At 38.1% G+C, this 16,929-nt stretch overlaps 1 protein-coding gene across 23 annotated transcripts in view; it reads right to left on the bottom strand.

Annotated features, from left to right (window-relative positions):
• LOC106670817 (coiled-coil domain-containing protein CG32809) overlaps positions 1 to 16,929 on the bottom strand; it is an 80,956-nt gene that overhangs the window by 14,092 nt on the left and 49,935 nt on the right. For 19 of the 23 annotated variants that reach the window (XR_002910446.1, XR_002910447.1, XR_002910449.1 and 16 more), the window contains 4 exons: positions 2,134 to 2,302; positions 1,922 to 2,078; positions 1,719 to 1,841; positions 116 to 261 (listed from right to left, as the gene is read on the bottom strand). Coding sequence is in view for 19 of the 23 variants with exons in the window: in XM_014401428.2 (XP_014256914.1) it covers positions 116 to 261; positions 1,719 to 1,841; positions 1,922 to 2,078; positions 2,134 to 2,302 (595 nt within the window). In the remaining 4 variants the exon portion in view is untranslated. The remainder of the gene's footprint in view (positions 1 to 115; positions 262 to 1,718; positions 1,842 to 1,921; positions 2,079 to 2,133; positions 2,303 to 16,929) is intronic. The other 4 variants (XM_024227692.1, XM_024227699.1, XM_024227687.1 and 1 more) reach the window with 3 other exon arrangements.

Below are 16,929 nucleotides of genomic sequence, written 5' to 3'. Positions count from 1 at the left end.
TACTATCAAGAGCTCTCAAAACAACTTTTAAGCCTCGGACTGCACCCGAGTTATATTTCACAGTATATCAATTTGCAAAGCTGAAGGCACAATTATAAAGTTGATAATCAATTACCTGATGACGATCTGTGGTATATGTGGGTCTGGGGCTGGACCTGGGGTTGTGGCGTGGAACAACCGGAGGGTTGCTGTTGGTTCAAGGCCTTCTGCACCAGGCCTGTTAGCGAGGCCAGCTGTCTCTCCATGTGTTCCACTCTCAGTCTAAAAAATAAAGAAATGAATGAGCAATATTCACATCAGTTATAATTCAAATTGATGAGAAATATTATTAATTTAAAAAATTACAAAATCTGTGCTCCCTTAACCTCCAAATGCACATATAAGGTAAACATTTTCAAATCAGAGCTCTCATTATCTCCCGACCCCCTGAATATATCATAATTTTTGTACAAATTCAAGCTCTTGTTATCTCTTAACCTCCTAATCCAAATATAACATCATAATTTTGGTAAAAATCCGAGCTCTTGTTATCTCCCAATTTTCGAATCCAAATACATACAAAGTGACTTTTTTGGTAGAAATCCGAGCTCTTGTTATCTCCTATCCTCCTAATTCAAATATAATATCATCATTTTGGTAAAAATCCGAGCTCTTGTTATCTACCAATCTTCGAATCCAAATATATACACAGTAACATCATAATTTTTGGTAAAAATACGATCTCTTGTTATCGCCCAATCTTCGAATCTAAATACATACCAAGCGACCAATTTGGTAGAAATCCGTGCTCCTGTTATCTCCTAACCCCCTAACCCAAATATAACGCCATAATTGTGGTAGAAATCCGAGCACCTATTATCTCCTAACTTCCAAATCCAAATATATAACGTCATAATTTTGGTAGAAATCCGAGCTTCTATTATCTCCCAACCTCCTAATCCAAATATAACGTCATAATTGTAGTAAAAATCCGAGCTCCTATTATCTCCTAACTTCCAAATCCAAATATATAACGTCATAATTTTGGTAGAAATCCGAGCTCCTATTTTTCCTAACCCCTAATCCAAATACATATCATCATATTTGTGCTAGAAATCCGAGCTCCTGTTATCTCCCAATTTTGAAATTCAAATATGACGTGATAATTTTGTTAGAAATCTGAGCTCCTATTATCTCCTAAATTCCTAATAGCTAAACTTCCAAATTAACAAACCAATACAAAATTACTGTCAGTATTATTTGGCATTATATTATATATTTTAATTACATTTCTAATTTGAAAACACACCAGATTTCGACTTTTTTTTTATGTTTCTGAAATTATTTATACACAATTCGAGGTTGATATATATTTTAAGACAGATAAATTATAAATTACGCGTGATCATTCTGCCTTCCAATTCAATTCTAAGGGATATATAACGCAACAGCTCTCGATTTCTTGATGACCCCGTGAAACTTGTTATTTATTGTCATTCTACCGTCATAATACTAATCCCATGTGACAAATCTTGAAGTCTTGATTCTTGACGTCTATATTATTAATATTGCCTAAGGGTTCCTGATATATTCGGCTTGTAAGAGTTCTGGTATTTTCTACCGCTTATTAAATTTCAAAACAAACAAAAAGTATGGTTTTGAATATAAAATTTTACTTTTGTTTCTTTTTTTAAACAAATTTGAAAATTCGTACCCCTTGACACTTGGGGGCTTCTCACCTAGTCTGGTCCAGAGCTTGGGGCACTACCGGTGGCGGAAAGCTGGTACCAGCCCCGCCCCTTACCTTGTACCCAGGGACCCCGGTCGCGCTGACGTATGCGTCTTCCATTCCCTCCGTGTCGCTGGATGCGTGCAAAACACACAAACAGACAAGTCACACATGATAATGAATTCGAGGCCAAGCCGGCCGTCGAGTGCTCACCTGGCTTCCTCGTCGATCACCGGCGTAATCGCTCCCGTCCTCGGCGTGTACCCGGCGTAGTACGGCTCTTCGTACCCGGACCCAGGTGTGAACCCCTGTCCCGTGTACCCGCGAGGCGTCACCGAACTCCTCTCTGGGGAAGACATGTAACCATCAACTGGTGATGGACGGTTATTAGGGATTCAAGCAGTGTTTTCAATGCTCACAAATACCTGAGGATGTCTGCTTCGCTGAGGAGGCGTACGGCCTGAGAAGAGACGATCCGCCTCCGCCTGAAGAACCGCCCCTGGGAAGAGTGCCGCCTCCGCTACCCCCGGGCGGGAAGCTGTGCGTCATGTAATAAGGCGGACCCGAATGCCCTCCAACGCTGCTTTTACTACCCTGGAACACGAAGAAGAAACCCTTAATAAACTTACCAAACCTGCAAGCAAAAGACAAAAAATAACAAAAAAAAAGAAAAAGAAAAACAATACACAGGGTGTCTCTATTTCAATACGACACCCACTTTTCTCGACCAAAAAGGTTAATGAATAAAGGGTTTAAATAGTAACGCATTGTTTTGCCTAAGGATCTAAAATAAGTGGTCAGTAATGGATAATTGAGTATCAATTTCATTTTTTCAAATGAGACCTACCTATTTTTGGTAGATCTTCGAGCTCTAGATATCTCCTAATGGAAAGTGTATAACGTCATATTTTTGGCAGAAATCCGAGCTCCTATTATCTCCTAACCTCCTAATAATCCACATAAAAGCACATACAACGTCATAATTTTGGTGGAATCCGACCTCTTGTTATCTCCTAACCTCCTAATAATCCACATACAACGTCATAATTTTGGTAGGAATCCGACCTCCTGTTATCTCCTAACCTCCTAATGCACATACAACGTCATAATTTTGGTAGGAATCTGACCTCCTGTTATCTCCTAACCTCCTAATGGAAATGTGTATAACGTCATAATTTTGGCAGAAATACGAGCTCCTGTTATCTCCTAACCTCCTAATAATCCACATTCAAGCACATACAACGTCATAATTTTGGTAGGAATCCGACCTCCTGTAATCTCCTAACCTCCCAATGGACATACAACGTCTTAATTTTGGTAGGAATGCGACCTCCTGTAATCTCCTAACTTCCTAATGCACATTCAACGTCATAATTTTGGTAGGAATTCGACCTCCTGTTATCTCCTAACACATACGAGCACATATAACGTCATAATTTTGATAGAAGTCCGACGTCCTGCTATCACCTAATGCACATACAACGTCGTATATATTTTGCTGAGCACTTTATTTTCTTCTAACCTTCTAATGCCGTAGTTTTGGTAAAAATGCGAGAACTTGCTATCTCGAACACTGAAAATCGTTCTTCGAGGCCCAGTTTGATCTTAACACAACAAACTTCAAGGGTTTATAAAAGTAAGTCCAAACCTTTTTTAAGTTCAGTAATAGGTAATTGAGTATAAAATTTTATTTTTTCAAATGATACCCTCCTGATCTCCTAATGTAAATATGCATAACTTCATAATGCTAATATAATGTAACATTTTTGGCAGAAATCCGTGCTCCTGTTACATCCTAACCTCCTAATAAATTTTTATTTTTATTGCCTTTATTTTCTCCTAACCTTCTAATGCAAATACAATGTCATAGTAAACTCAATATACAGCGTGTTTAAATTTCAATGCAATACCCATTGTAGTCTCTACTTATTACTACGAAGAGTAATAAAAATAAGGTTTAAATCGAAACTCCTCCTAATTTTCCTAAGGGTTTAAAATAATTAAGTCCATACTTTTTTTAAGTCTCAGCAATAGGTAATTAAGTATAATTTTTTTTTTCAAATGAACCTATCAAGTTTTGAAACATTTTCAAAAAAACTAGATTTTTATCTCATATGCTCAGTGCTCGATGCTCAATCGAACCTGATGACTCTTGATTGTATTTTTTTTTCTTTTTTTTTACCAAAATAATAAAATCGATTTTTTTCTTCGTTTCAACAGATTTCTGCGAACGCAACGTTTGTTCTAATCATGTAATTCAATTTTCCCCCTCGACCACGTTCCATCACGACAAACCCCTTTTACAAAATGTCAAACAACATCAACAAAATCAATTCGGACCTTCCCTGGTGATTATTGGCCAACTGTGATTCGTTATACGTGATTTTCGAAATTCGTCTGGGACAATTTGCTTCTTGAACCTGACCAGGGGACCAGCGACGGCCAGGGTAAAAAGGACTTGTGAGTTGTGATATCGACTGGTGAAAGTTGATTTTTTGTTCGGAATCACTGGCCCTTCCGTCGAATGTAAAACTGGTCAGGAGCCTGGGAGGTAAATTATTCTGAAATTTGAAGCAGTTCTTACAGGTAGATTTTTTCCTCGACGTACAGAGCAATAACGGGATATCCTACCTCAGAAAGACTGGGAAAGCCAATTTTTGGTCCAATTTCACCACTAACATAAAATATAAATTATTGAATCTTATTATTGCATTATCATAAAACTGCCGCCTTCGCACTAACACAGAAAAACTACCGCTTAAGCAAGTCGCTTCTTCCGCTAGATTATCTGCTTCTTAATGTAGCTAATACCCACATTAGCAAAGGAGGATGGATTTTGTATAAAATCTGAATGGTCATCCGATGCCTGACAGTTGTGTTTTTTTAAGCTTATATAACTGTCTGTCCGATATTAAGCAGGATTTTTTCGGTTGTGACTTGTAATAGCCGAGTGCATTTAAAATCGCATACAACATTGCTGCGACGCAAGCTTAATTCCTGTCGCTCTCTGCAACCAAAATCACCCAGGAAACTACAAGATTGTGTGGTGTACCAACAACTAAAACAACGAAAAACGTTCAATCCTCCAATCAACACGACTCGCAGCCCCCTAACTACAGCCTCCCTGGATCCACCTAAGCCCTGATCCGCTACAGCGAACCTAACGAGCAAGAATACCCCATCTACAACCTCCTCTTCATGCTATCCCTCACATCCCTCCTTTAACCTTTACAGATCTCCACTCAGCCCTAAACACATTCTTTACCGAATTAAAATCCTTCATTACACCCCTCATTTCCTTAGTCACTAAGTCGTCTCAAAATTCCGTCTCCTTCTCCGTGATCCCTGCTACGATTGACTCCCTTTACTACTTTGGAATGCAAAAGGTGTCCAAGCACATACTAACGAACTAACGACACTCCTGCATGGCTACGTGCACATATTGCACTTATAAAAGAAACTCGACTGACGTAACGCAAACAGTTACACATATACAGTGCATACCGAACTGACCGCTCCGATGGTAGAGCAACATCCACAACACCCTATCACACCACGTTATTCCTAACAATGCCACCGATTTCTACAAAGCACAGCCGTTTCGGCATCCTTTAAGTCAAGTCCCATCGCCTCCGTATACTGTCCTCCCAATAAATCGTTAAACCCATCGATCGAAACCACGGTGACAGGTCCAATTTAATTGGTGATAGGAGCTTCGGAAAAACGGATGGATCGGCGACAGAAGATCAGAGACAAAGAAACCATGGTGACAGGACCAATTTTGGTAATAAGAGCTTCGGAAAAACGGATGGATCGGCGACAGAAGCTCAGAGACCAAAAAACCACGCTTCTGAAGAATTCTTTGGATCTCTTAGGTCAAGATTACTCACCTGTGGCGACTACAATGCGAAACACTTACAGTGGGCTCCAAAGTGATTAACTACCGTGCTTGCTCTCTGCACTCAATACTTAATTCCCTCCACCTTTTCAATATCTACTCCTACATACTGGTCAACTGACGAAAACCAGCCCTGACCTTATAGATTTCATTATATTAAAAAAACCTTGATCATATCCTCTACTCAATATCCACCACTCCAAGATCTCTCCTCTGACCACAGCTATTCTACTTACCTTATCTCTCACTCCTTTACCTAAACTAAAATCAGAATCCTTGATCACTGCTACTATAGACTGGGGCGCCTTCCGTCTCCAAATTGAAAACTCCATAGACTTAAGCATCTCTTTACAAACTTCTGAAGAACTGTATGAGTCTCTTCGCTACTGAAATTCAGCAGGAGGTTTGGAGGGCGGACTCTAAAGAATCGTTCAGTTAAGTAGGATAGAAGGATTAGGTAAAGGGTATTTGGTAGGATGCGCTTTAGTTTGTACAGGAGGCCTTCTGCCACACCCGGTCAAACGTTGCGGCACAGGTACACAGTATTCTTTGAGCTCGAGGGATGAGGACATGCGGTCCACATCCAGTTCAGAGAGCGACCACGGTAGTCGGTCATCTAGAGCCCCACTGCAAGTGTTTCGCATTGTAGTCGCCACCCGTGAGTAATCTGGGGCCCAAGAGATCCAAATTCTTCAAATTGGGTGGGTGGAACGAGTGATTAGGAGGACAATATACGGAGTCGATGGCAATAGGCGTTAACTGAAAAGATACCGAAATAGCTGTGCTTTGTAGGAAATCGGTGGCAGTTTTAGGAATAACATGGTGAGATAGGGTGAATAGATTATGGCTGCTGCAACTCCATGGGCCCTACCATCAGAGTGGGTCAGTTCGGTATGCCTCGTATCCTGATATGTGTAACTATCTTATAAAAAACCCCTCAATAATTCCTCAATAATACTCGAATTACCCAAAATTAACCTCGAACCAACCGACTAAAACGACAGGCACTAAACCGAAGTTTCGGACCTCTCTACAGTCTACTGTCACGCAAATCTAACGTTTCAACGCAAAACAAACTGACAATTTACAAAACAGTACTAAAACCGATGTGGGCATACGTACTAGAATTGTGGAGCATCGCCAAACCTTCCAACATCCAAAAAAAATGCAGTCCTTTCAATCCATAGTCCTTAGAATGCTCTTTACTACATATTCAACAACATACTTCACAACGACCTCAAAATCCCTTTCGTAAAAAAAAAAAAAAATCCCATCGGACGACTGAAGAGGAGAAGGCCTCCCATATATGTTGTAAATAATGTTACAGATTGTAAAAATATATTAAATTTAAAAAAATCCTATCCTATTTATTAACTTTCATTTAATTAAGGTTTTTAGTTGATATAAAAAAGTCAGTGTCACGAGCGAGATTCGAACCCACGATCTTCTGCCGCTGCTCTACCACTTGAGGACCTCGATCCACTCGGACACCAACTTCCCATCTCAACCCCACCTTTTGAATTTTCCCTCCTTTTTGCCATTTTTCAAATGTCGTGTAATGTATTGCGGCGACAATTGAAATGGCCATGGAGAGCTTTAGTGAAGTTATACTTCATTTTAACTTATTCAATTCACTAGTTTTCGTGGTCCGCTTGACCAATTAATATCTTTCAATTAATTAAGGTTTTTAGCTGAGATAAAAAAGTCAGTGTCACGAGCGGGATTTGAACCCACGACTTCCGGCTAAATACGCCGCTGCTCTACCACTTGAGCTATCGTGACTTCGACCACTAACTTCCCGTTACGGTCTATATCAATTTTTATATTTTCGTTAAATGGACTACTCAATTTTGCTCGTTCATGTTTTTAAATATTATTTTTTCTAATTAATTATGCATATTTCTCCTGCAGGAGGCGTATAATACTTGATGTTTTTTTAAAATAATATATTTTATTTTGTTTATTCTTCAAATAAAATTAAACTTAAATTCTAAAATTTGAACGTTTGAAGGAAAAAAATAGAAATTTTATTGTAAGTTCATTGCACTTTTGTAATTAATTTAATTAGTAATTACATAGTGTGGAATGTAGCATTATATTTTAAATGCCTTATATAATGCTCTCATAGTCAGCTTGGCAGGCCGACCTGATGTTAATATTCTAATTATTTTGTATATTGTTGCGTAATAAAACACATTTATTTTTATCGTGATCAATTGGCGGTAAAAAAAGAAAGAAAAAGTAGTAGTTCTAAAATTTCGCTAAGTATCAGAAGATCAAACTGGCCAACTAATATCAGGAGCAGATGGTGGAAAAATAGTAGGAACAGTTTGGAAATATCTGACCAAATCTGGAGCACATTTAAAAGTTGGACTATTACCAAAAGCCGGAGGTTCAAAGAGTTGTAAATGAACTCCTGGAACTGAAGAGGGGATGAAGATGAATCAAAGTTTCCCCGTGGATTCGTTTTAGTCCTTAGCCTTCGCCTTGTAGTTCGACCCAGACAAGTTTCCCGGCCGGTTGTGTAAGCTAATCACCTATAATGGAAAGAAGGAAAAAAAAGAAAGAGGTAATCCTTTCTTTTGAAAGTGAAAGCCACGTGTGCTTCGGCTCAAACCAGCCGCAGGAGGCCGTACATGACCTGGTTTTTCCCCCCTTTTGCCTTTAGTACGGCGGTAAACAAAAAAACATTGGGAAAAAAGAATGTCAACAGTCAGAACGTTATGTAACACATGCATAAAAGGGTGATTTTGACCAATTTAGCAAATGTGTAATCCAAAACTCAGATCAGAAGGTACCACTTATTGACAATTTTCTTGGGTCTATTGGTTCACAACACTATTCTAGACGCTTATTCCTAATTAATGTACGAATAAAAATTAAATATTAGGACATAAGAAAAATATGTTATATAATCTATTGGAGCTTGACAAATAACAGGTTCCAAGAGCTTAGAAACTTTCAGTCGGCCGGGAGAGTTGTTAGTTTTTCACTAAATTGTTGGAAAGTTTTACACTTGTAGTTACAAATATTAAAAAAGGAATTACAAAACATGAGAAACAATCTGTTTCACTTTAAAACAAAATTTGCACGTGGTGAATGATAATTTATGAAGAAAAAAGTAAATTCAAAAATCTTCTTGCGAAGAACTCCTGCACTTGAAGCTTTACATTCACATTGCATTACAGCATTCTCACTAACGTGAAATTGTATATTATTTACAATATAAAACGCAAGTACTGTCCATAAATATTTTGAGCATTACACTATGGGTGACGTAATTCATATGTAGCTCAGAGACAAAGAAATCGGGATGACAGGAACATTTTAATTGGGGATAAGAGCCTCGGAAAAAGGATGGAGCGCCGACAGAAGCACAGAGACCAAAAAACCACGGTGACAGGACCAATTTAACTGGTGATAAGAGTTGTATTGGATCTTCTAGAAGTCATTTTACTACTAAAGGTAATATTAAATTTTACTATTAAAGGTAAAATGACCTCAAGAAGATCCAATACAACATCAGTTTAAACTACGTAGGTCGATCAACGTCAACTAGAATTCTTGGTGATAAGAGCTTCGAAAAAACCGGATGGATCGGTGACAGAAGCTCGGAGACCAAAAATCCACGGTGACAGGACCAATTTAATTGATGATAAGAGCTTCGGAAAAAGGATGGAGTTTTTTGCTAAAATCACTTCCTTTAAGTCTCACCCACTAAATCGTTTATTTCCAGGGACTAGTCTGATATCTGACAGCTATCACGTGATTCTGTACGACAAACCTTCCCGCTCCTTATATATACACTACTGCACGAATTACAAATATCCATACCTCCAGTAAAAAAGAATCAGTGGCTCCCATCCCTCCCTGGACATTTCCTAAACCGAAAATTTTGTATTCACTTGGAAAATATCGCAAAGCCCTTACACCTTTTCATGTATACCAGCAGGAGTTTTTGAAAATAAAAAACGCACTCCCACAAGTGGCATTTATCTATACGGACGGATCAAGGAGCTCTAGGGGCGTGGGAGCTGTGTCTATATGTGGCCCTAACAAATTTCTTTTCTCTCTACATCATTTCTGTAGCAACTATAGCTATTAGCAATACGGAAGTCTCTCAATTTCATATGTTCCGATAACAATAGCAGCTACGTGAATTGCTCTGATTCAGAATCGGCCTTACATACCTTGGAACACCCCTATTCAGATGACCCCAGTGTGCAGGAGGTACTGGCATCACCGAGGAGCCTCCAACTGCAGGGAAGGAGCGTTAATTTCGTCCGGGTTCCTGAACATGTAAATATTAAAGGAAACCATTTGGCAGATGAAACTGCAAAAGAAGCAGCCATTACAGGCCTTCAAATCAGGAACGTTCCAAAGGGTGATATGACTGTAGTTTACAAGTCAAAAGTTAAGGGTCAATGGAAACAGGTCTAGACTAATATATCTGAAAACAAACGACGGGAACTAAAGTACTCTGTAGATGCATGGCCTACTTCATTCAGAAATAGTAGAAGGGAAGACGGAAGATTCTTGCACGGTCGAGGATTGGACACTGTAGAGCCACTAAGGGTCATTTGATGGGGCGAGAGCCACCTCCAATTTGCGGAATGTGCCATCAGATCGTCACAATCAAGCATATACTTACCTCATGCACATTATGTACAGCCCATAGACTTCTGCACTCCTTGCCTATAAGCTGCCAAGGAATGCTAGGCGACAAACACTCTAGTATACGTAATTTGTTTAATTTTCTCAAATCAGCTCAGAGACCAAAAAATCACGGTGACATGACCATTTTGGTAATAAGAGCTTCGGAAAAAAGGATGGATCGGCGACAGAAGCAAAGAGATAAAGAAACCACGGTGACAGGACCAATTGATTGGTGATAATAGCTTTGGAAAAATGGGCGGATTGTCAATAGGAGCAATTTAATTGGCGATAAGAGCTTGTGAAAAAAATAATGGACGAATTGTTGACAGGAGCTCAGGCACAAATGCCTGGCGATGGAGAGAAGAGCATTCGAAAAATGTCGACAGGAGCTAAGAGACAAAAAAATTCGTTGACACTAGCTTTTCAAAAGGAGATAGGGAATTGCCAGGCTTTAATGCCATATAAAACCTAATTGCTCCTGTTACGTCCAAGGAAGTTTTAGACTTAGTTTATATTGGTTTTTGAATTGGTGAAAACGGCGAGTAAGAACGTATGACTTTCACGTCCGATTTGAACAACCTTCTAGCGCACACCACCGCGAAATCTAGAAAGCTCTGTAAACAAAAGTCCCCCTATCGAATGATAGTTCGGCGGGTGAGCAAAAGCTCATTATAAAGCTAATGACCTGAAATCGCGTACGGAAAAGAAAACACGAAGGGCACATGTGGTGGTGGTTTTTTATGACTTTCTCCCCGTTCCTCATGGCCTTCTTTAACACGTCTTCCACAATCTAATTAGAGAAGGTGAATCGCCTTTCGGGCCAGATTTTTCAAGGGCCGGCAAACAGGTAGAAAAGGTCAAATCGAAAATCTTTTAAAAACCGACAACCAATTGAATCGAATACATCGGCGAGGTTTTGAAACAACCGCAACGAGAAAAGAAAAAAATACGCTGATACTTTGTTAGGTGAAACGTACGACCTCAGAAACGCGATAGGTTCGCAGAGTGAAACGCCCCTTTGCACGTCCGTAGATAATTATTGTACCTTAATTTATACAAAATTATTTCTTCCACTCAAAGTGCAGAAAGGGAAATACAAAAGGGGGAGAAAAAGTATGAATTTCGCCTTTCCCAATCGCTCATGTGTAAGTCATTTGAATTTTATAAGACTATTAACCGTGGCCCACCAGAAAAACAACTGAGTATAATTGGATTTTTTTCTGAAGAATAATTAATTATCCCTAGAGAAATTGAATGATAGAGAAATTTCTGGCGAAACATGTCAAAAACAAAGCAGAGCTTGTGTGTGTTTAAAATCTAAACATTTATCAGAACTGACCATTTGGTGTAAAACTGTCTTACCTTCTTTTAGATCAAAATATTTCATGAATTCAGATTAAAAACCGTAATATAATTACTAGACGTAAATTCTGCTGAGTTGAAAAGCAAAAATTACATTTTTCAAAATTTCAGGTTAAAATCTCATCAGAAGTTAAATGTTATTTGATTTAATATAACTTCGATGTAATGTTAATCTTATTTGTAAGGCAGGAACTCAGAGACCGAGAAATCTCGGTGACAGGGGCAATTTAATGGGCGATAAGAGGGTGGAAAAATGGACGGATTGTCGACAGGAGCTCAAACCCAAAGTAATGCCTGGCACATGAGCCAAATGAATGGAGATAAGAGCTTCCGACAAAAGTCCACAGGAGCTCAGAGGCCAAAGAAATCTCGGTGACAGGAGCAATTTAATTGGCGATAGGAACTTGGGAACAATGGATGGACTGGCGACAGGAGCTGAGAGATAAAGAAATCTCGGTGACAGGAGCAATTTAAAGGGTAATAAGAGCCTTGTAAAAATGGACGTATTGTCGACAGGAGCTGAGACACAAAGTAATACCTGGCGGCATGAATGGAGATAAGAGCTTCCGAAAAATGTCCACAGGAGCTCAGAGGCAAAGAAATCACGGTGACAGGAGCATTTTAATTGGCGATAAGAACTTGGGAACAATGGATGGACCGGCGACAGAAGCTCAGAGATAAAGAAATCTCGGTGACAGGAGCAATTTAGAGAGTAATAAGAGCTTTGCAAAAATGGACGTATTGTCGACAGGAGCTCAGACCCAAAGTAATGTCTGGCGACATGAGCAAAATGAATGGAGATAAGAGCTTTCGAAAAATGCTCACAGAAGCTCAGAGGCAAACGAATCACAGTGATAGGAGCAATTTAAAGGGTAATAAGAGCGTTGGAAAAATGGACGAATTGTCGACAGGAGCTCACACCCAAAGTAATGCCTGGCGACATGAGCTAAATGTAGACAGAGACAAAGAAATCTCCTTGACATGAGCTTTTCAAAAGGAGTTAGGGAATTTCCAGGCTTTAATGTCATATAAAAACTAATTACTTAATTGCAAAATATTTCTTGTATTCAAATTAAAAAAGACGTAAATTCTGCTGACTTGAAAAACAAAAATGACATTTTTCAAAGTTTCAGATTAAAATCTCCTTGATGTTAAACGTTATTTGGTTTGTAATTATATCTTTTCTTTTGCTACTTTTACTATATGATATTTTTCAGATTCTAAAATTTAAACAATTGTTTTTAAAATTGTATTGTTTGTACCTTTTTGTTGAATCAAACAATAATTATCAAAAAAGACGAAAAAGTAATTACTAACATTTTTATATCCAAAATAAATACTAATTTTTCCTTAAATTTTTCGTTAATTTTTTTAGGTTTTTTTACAATCATAAAATTAATTTTAACAAATTTAATTCACATAATGATTTCAAAAATTGTATTGGTGTAGAAATTTCAAATTTATATAATTGTTGTATATCTGGCATCATACGGCAATTATTGTATTCTTTAATTTTTATTGTATCTTTATTTTATTTTTCTTTCTCTTCATTATTTTTCTTTTTTCTTTAATTCATTTTGTCTTATACACCTTCTAAGTTCATTTGATTTAATTTTAAGCAATTTTGTTCACTGGATAACTCCTGCCACCTGTTACAAGCACTGCTTTTAGGTGACAGGCGAAAATGTGCAGATTGGTTAAATGACTAAATTTTTAGTTATTGTGTTATTTTATCCTTAACATTTTTGTCTCTTTTTGTTTTATCTTATTGTATATGTACTTTTCGCAAATAAAATTATTATTATTATTATTGAAAAAAACAGACAAAAACCACAAATGACAAAATATTGTTGAGTAACATGTTAAAAACAAGACTGAACATTGTACTATGAAAATATTATATGAAGTCAGAATACTCGAAATTCTGGTGAAAAAAACTTTTTGAAAAAAAAATGTTAATGATTGAAGTAAAAATGCCATTTTTTTTTTTTCAAAATCGGACGGAATGTTGAAAATTTTGTGTCAAAAACTTGTTGAAACTCGATTCCTCGATTCTTTCGTAAAACAAATCTGACAAATCTACAAATTGCATAAGATATGGTGAAGTAACATCCCTAAAACAAGGCTGAATTTTCTAGTCTGGTTAATTGTCTAGGTCAGGGGGTCGGGCACGACAGCGTAACCTTAAAATTTCTGAGGGATAAATTAATTCAGTGCGGTACATATCGTGAGAAACATGAATTTCAGGCAGGCAGACTATCCCAAAGATGGATTCTCACCCCTTTGTGTACTTAATTCAAAAAGACTGTTTTTTGAAAAAGTTAAAATTATACAATTTATGATATTTGTGTGTACACAGCAAACAAGAATTTTGAAGCAGGAGAAGAATCATTACAGAGATAACAACTGGAGTTATAGCTAAATGGGCTGCCTATTTGAAATGGTTTCAGTAGAGAACAATGCGGACAGCAATTGCTTAACGTTCTATAGATCCACTTTTCTAGTTATGGTATATGCATGGACATGAATGTAAATAGGTTCTGAAGAAAATAGACCTAATTCAACAATAAAAACAGCTATTGGCATCCTTCATGCGGAAACGAACAAACCACTCGAATGCAGAAAAAAAAAACTGCTACCACCGATTCATGTTTCACATAATGGCAAAAATAAGGCTCCTTATCCAAACATACGGCAAACCTGATTGACTAGATTAAAAAGAGATCAATACTAACAGTTTACGCTTTTACATAACTAGCACAGCATTAAAACCGGCTAGAAGAGACTGATTTGTTACCATACTTTAACTGGAAACTTTTACACTTTCCAATCCTCTATCAACACAACTATTTTAAAAATTTTTCGGGGACTTTCAACATAGAAGACAATAAAAAATGCGACATACCCTTTTTCAAAATGGCCGATTCGTATTCTCAGATGGTTCATTATTAAATCATAAGTTGGGATGTGCTTTTTATGAACTAAACCTTAACCATCGCAGTATGCATTCTCAGATAAATGATCATTTCACCGAACAGGCACTAGATGACAACAAGTACAGCATAAAATTACAATAATATCCACTGTGTGAGTGGGGCGCATAAGTTCCGGAACTGTACGTAATTATATAGTAGTGAAATGTCGAAACTTGATTAAAATTAAACAAAACTCTAGAACTTAGATAACAAGGCTGAACTTTGTAGTTTAGTAAATTTTCCAACTATTTGTCAAAAATAGGTGCAATTTTGGTCCACCAACTCCTCTCCTAAAGTGCCAGGTTGTTCGTCGATCTGCGAATGGATGGGCTCAAATTGAACTTATCAACAGTACATTCTACTATTAATGTAAATCAGCAAAAATCGATGGACCCACTAAAGTGATCAGCGTTGATCAATTGAATAAACTAAGCTGTACCAGTTATTAAAAAATAAAACATAAAACTATGACGTTGTGCCTCAAGATGTTTTGGTCTAAAGAGTCGCCATACTCTGAGATTTTCAGCGGTGATTAAGAAATTAAAAATTTGTTTTTACATTCATTTTACAAGCTGAAAACAGACGGAGGTCCACAGTTGCAAGATTTTGTTATGTCATGGATTATATCGAGTCTCCGGCACACATTTTCCTCGGTCGACTGGGTTTAAGAGCGAATACATAAGAGACCAAGTATTTATTAACAAAACGAGCCAGAGGCTTAGATATCCACTTAGCTCTTTTGAATCAGCGCAATATTCAAGGAACAGCATCGGATACCCTGTGCAAAGGTTGATGGGTGGGCGAACAAAAATCATCATTATACCATCAATTTTATGTCACAAACCATAGACCAGCTTGGTAAAAATGGACGGATTGCCGTCAGGGTCTTATTGACAAAGAAATCTCGGTGACCGAAGCAGTTTAATTGGCGATAAGAGCTGACGAAAAAATAATGGACGGATTGTCGAGAAGAGCAAAGAGATAAAGAAATCTCGGTGACGGAAGCAATTTAACTGGTGATAAGCGTTTAGGAAAACTGGATGGATCGGCGACAGAAGCTTAGAGACAAAGAAATCACGGTGACAGGAGCAATTTAATAAGCAATAAGAACTTTGGAAAAATGAACGGATTGTCGACAGAAGCAATTTAATTGGCGATAAGAGCTTGCGAAAAATAATGGACCAATGTGGAAAGGAGCTAAGAGATAAAGAAATCACGGTGACTGGAGAAGTTTAATAGGCCATAAGAGCTTGAGAAAAACGGTCGGATTGTCGTCAGGAGTTCATAGACGAATAAATCTCGGTGACAGGAGTTCAGAGACAAAGAAATCTCAGTGACATGAGAAATTTAATTGGCTGTAAGAGTTTGGGAAATATGGGCGGATTGTCGACAGGAGCTCGGAGACGAAGAAATTTCACTGACAGGAGCTCATAGACGAATAAATCTCGGTGACAGGAGCTCAGAGACAAAGAAATCTCAGTGACATGATAAATTTAATTGGCTGTAAAACTTCGGGAAATACGGGCGGATTGTCGACAGGAGCTCGGAGACGAAGAAATCTCGGTGTCTGGAGCAGTTAGATGGCGATAAGAGCTTGGGAAATATGGGCGGTTGTCGACAGCAGCTCAGAGACAAAGAAATCTCGGTCACAGGAGCAATTTAATTGGCAATAAGAGCTTGGAAAATAGGGGCGAATTGTCTAAAGGAACTCAAAGACCAAGAAATCTCGTGACAGCTCAGAGCTAAAGGAATACCGGTGGCAGGTCAGAGCTAACGAAATCTCGGTTACAGGACCTACGTAAAGAGTTTCGAAAAATGTCTACAGAAACCCAGAGCAGACATCAACCATAAACCCAGGAAAAGTTGGCAAACCGAGCCAAAGAAATTTGCTGATGTTGGAAAGAACAACTATGCAGATATGGAGACAAGTTCCTAAGGAGAAAACTCTTCCAAATGTTTCTCCCTGGCCTTGCTTTTCTCTTTTTTGCCCTGAGTACCGGCTAAACGAGCTCTGGCTTCAGAAAGCATTTACAGTTCATTTTTATACTTGGAGACGTAGGTTACCATGCCTAAAAATATTTCCAGCTTCTTGATGCTCGACGGAATTTTAGGCGGTCTGTAGACAAGCTAGCAGCTCGTTTTTCTGCACTTTGAATTACATATTTTTCGATTCAGTTTCAAGTCTACCTGTTAGAACTTTTACTGCTGCTTTTTTTTCTGTTTAAGTCGAGGCATATATTCAAATGTCATCTATTGCGATTTAACGTTTTTCAATCTACCAATTTCGATGTCATGAAAGGTTAAAATAATTCGCTTTAAGTAATTTAACA

Source organism: Cimex lectularius, unplaced genomic scaffold, assembly GCF_000648675.2.
Source record: "Cimex lectularius strain Harlan isolate CLEC.00 unplaced genomic scaffold, Clec_2.1 scaffold252, whole genome shotgun sequence".
Taxonomy (NCBI): domain Eukaryota; kingdom Metazoa; phylum Arthropoda; class Insecta; order Hemiptera; family Cimicidae; genus Cimex; species Cimex lectularius.
This window is presented reverse-complemented; position numbering and strand designations above follow the sequence as displayed.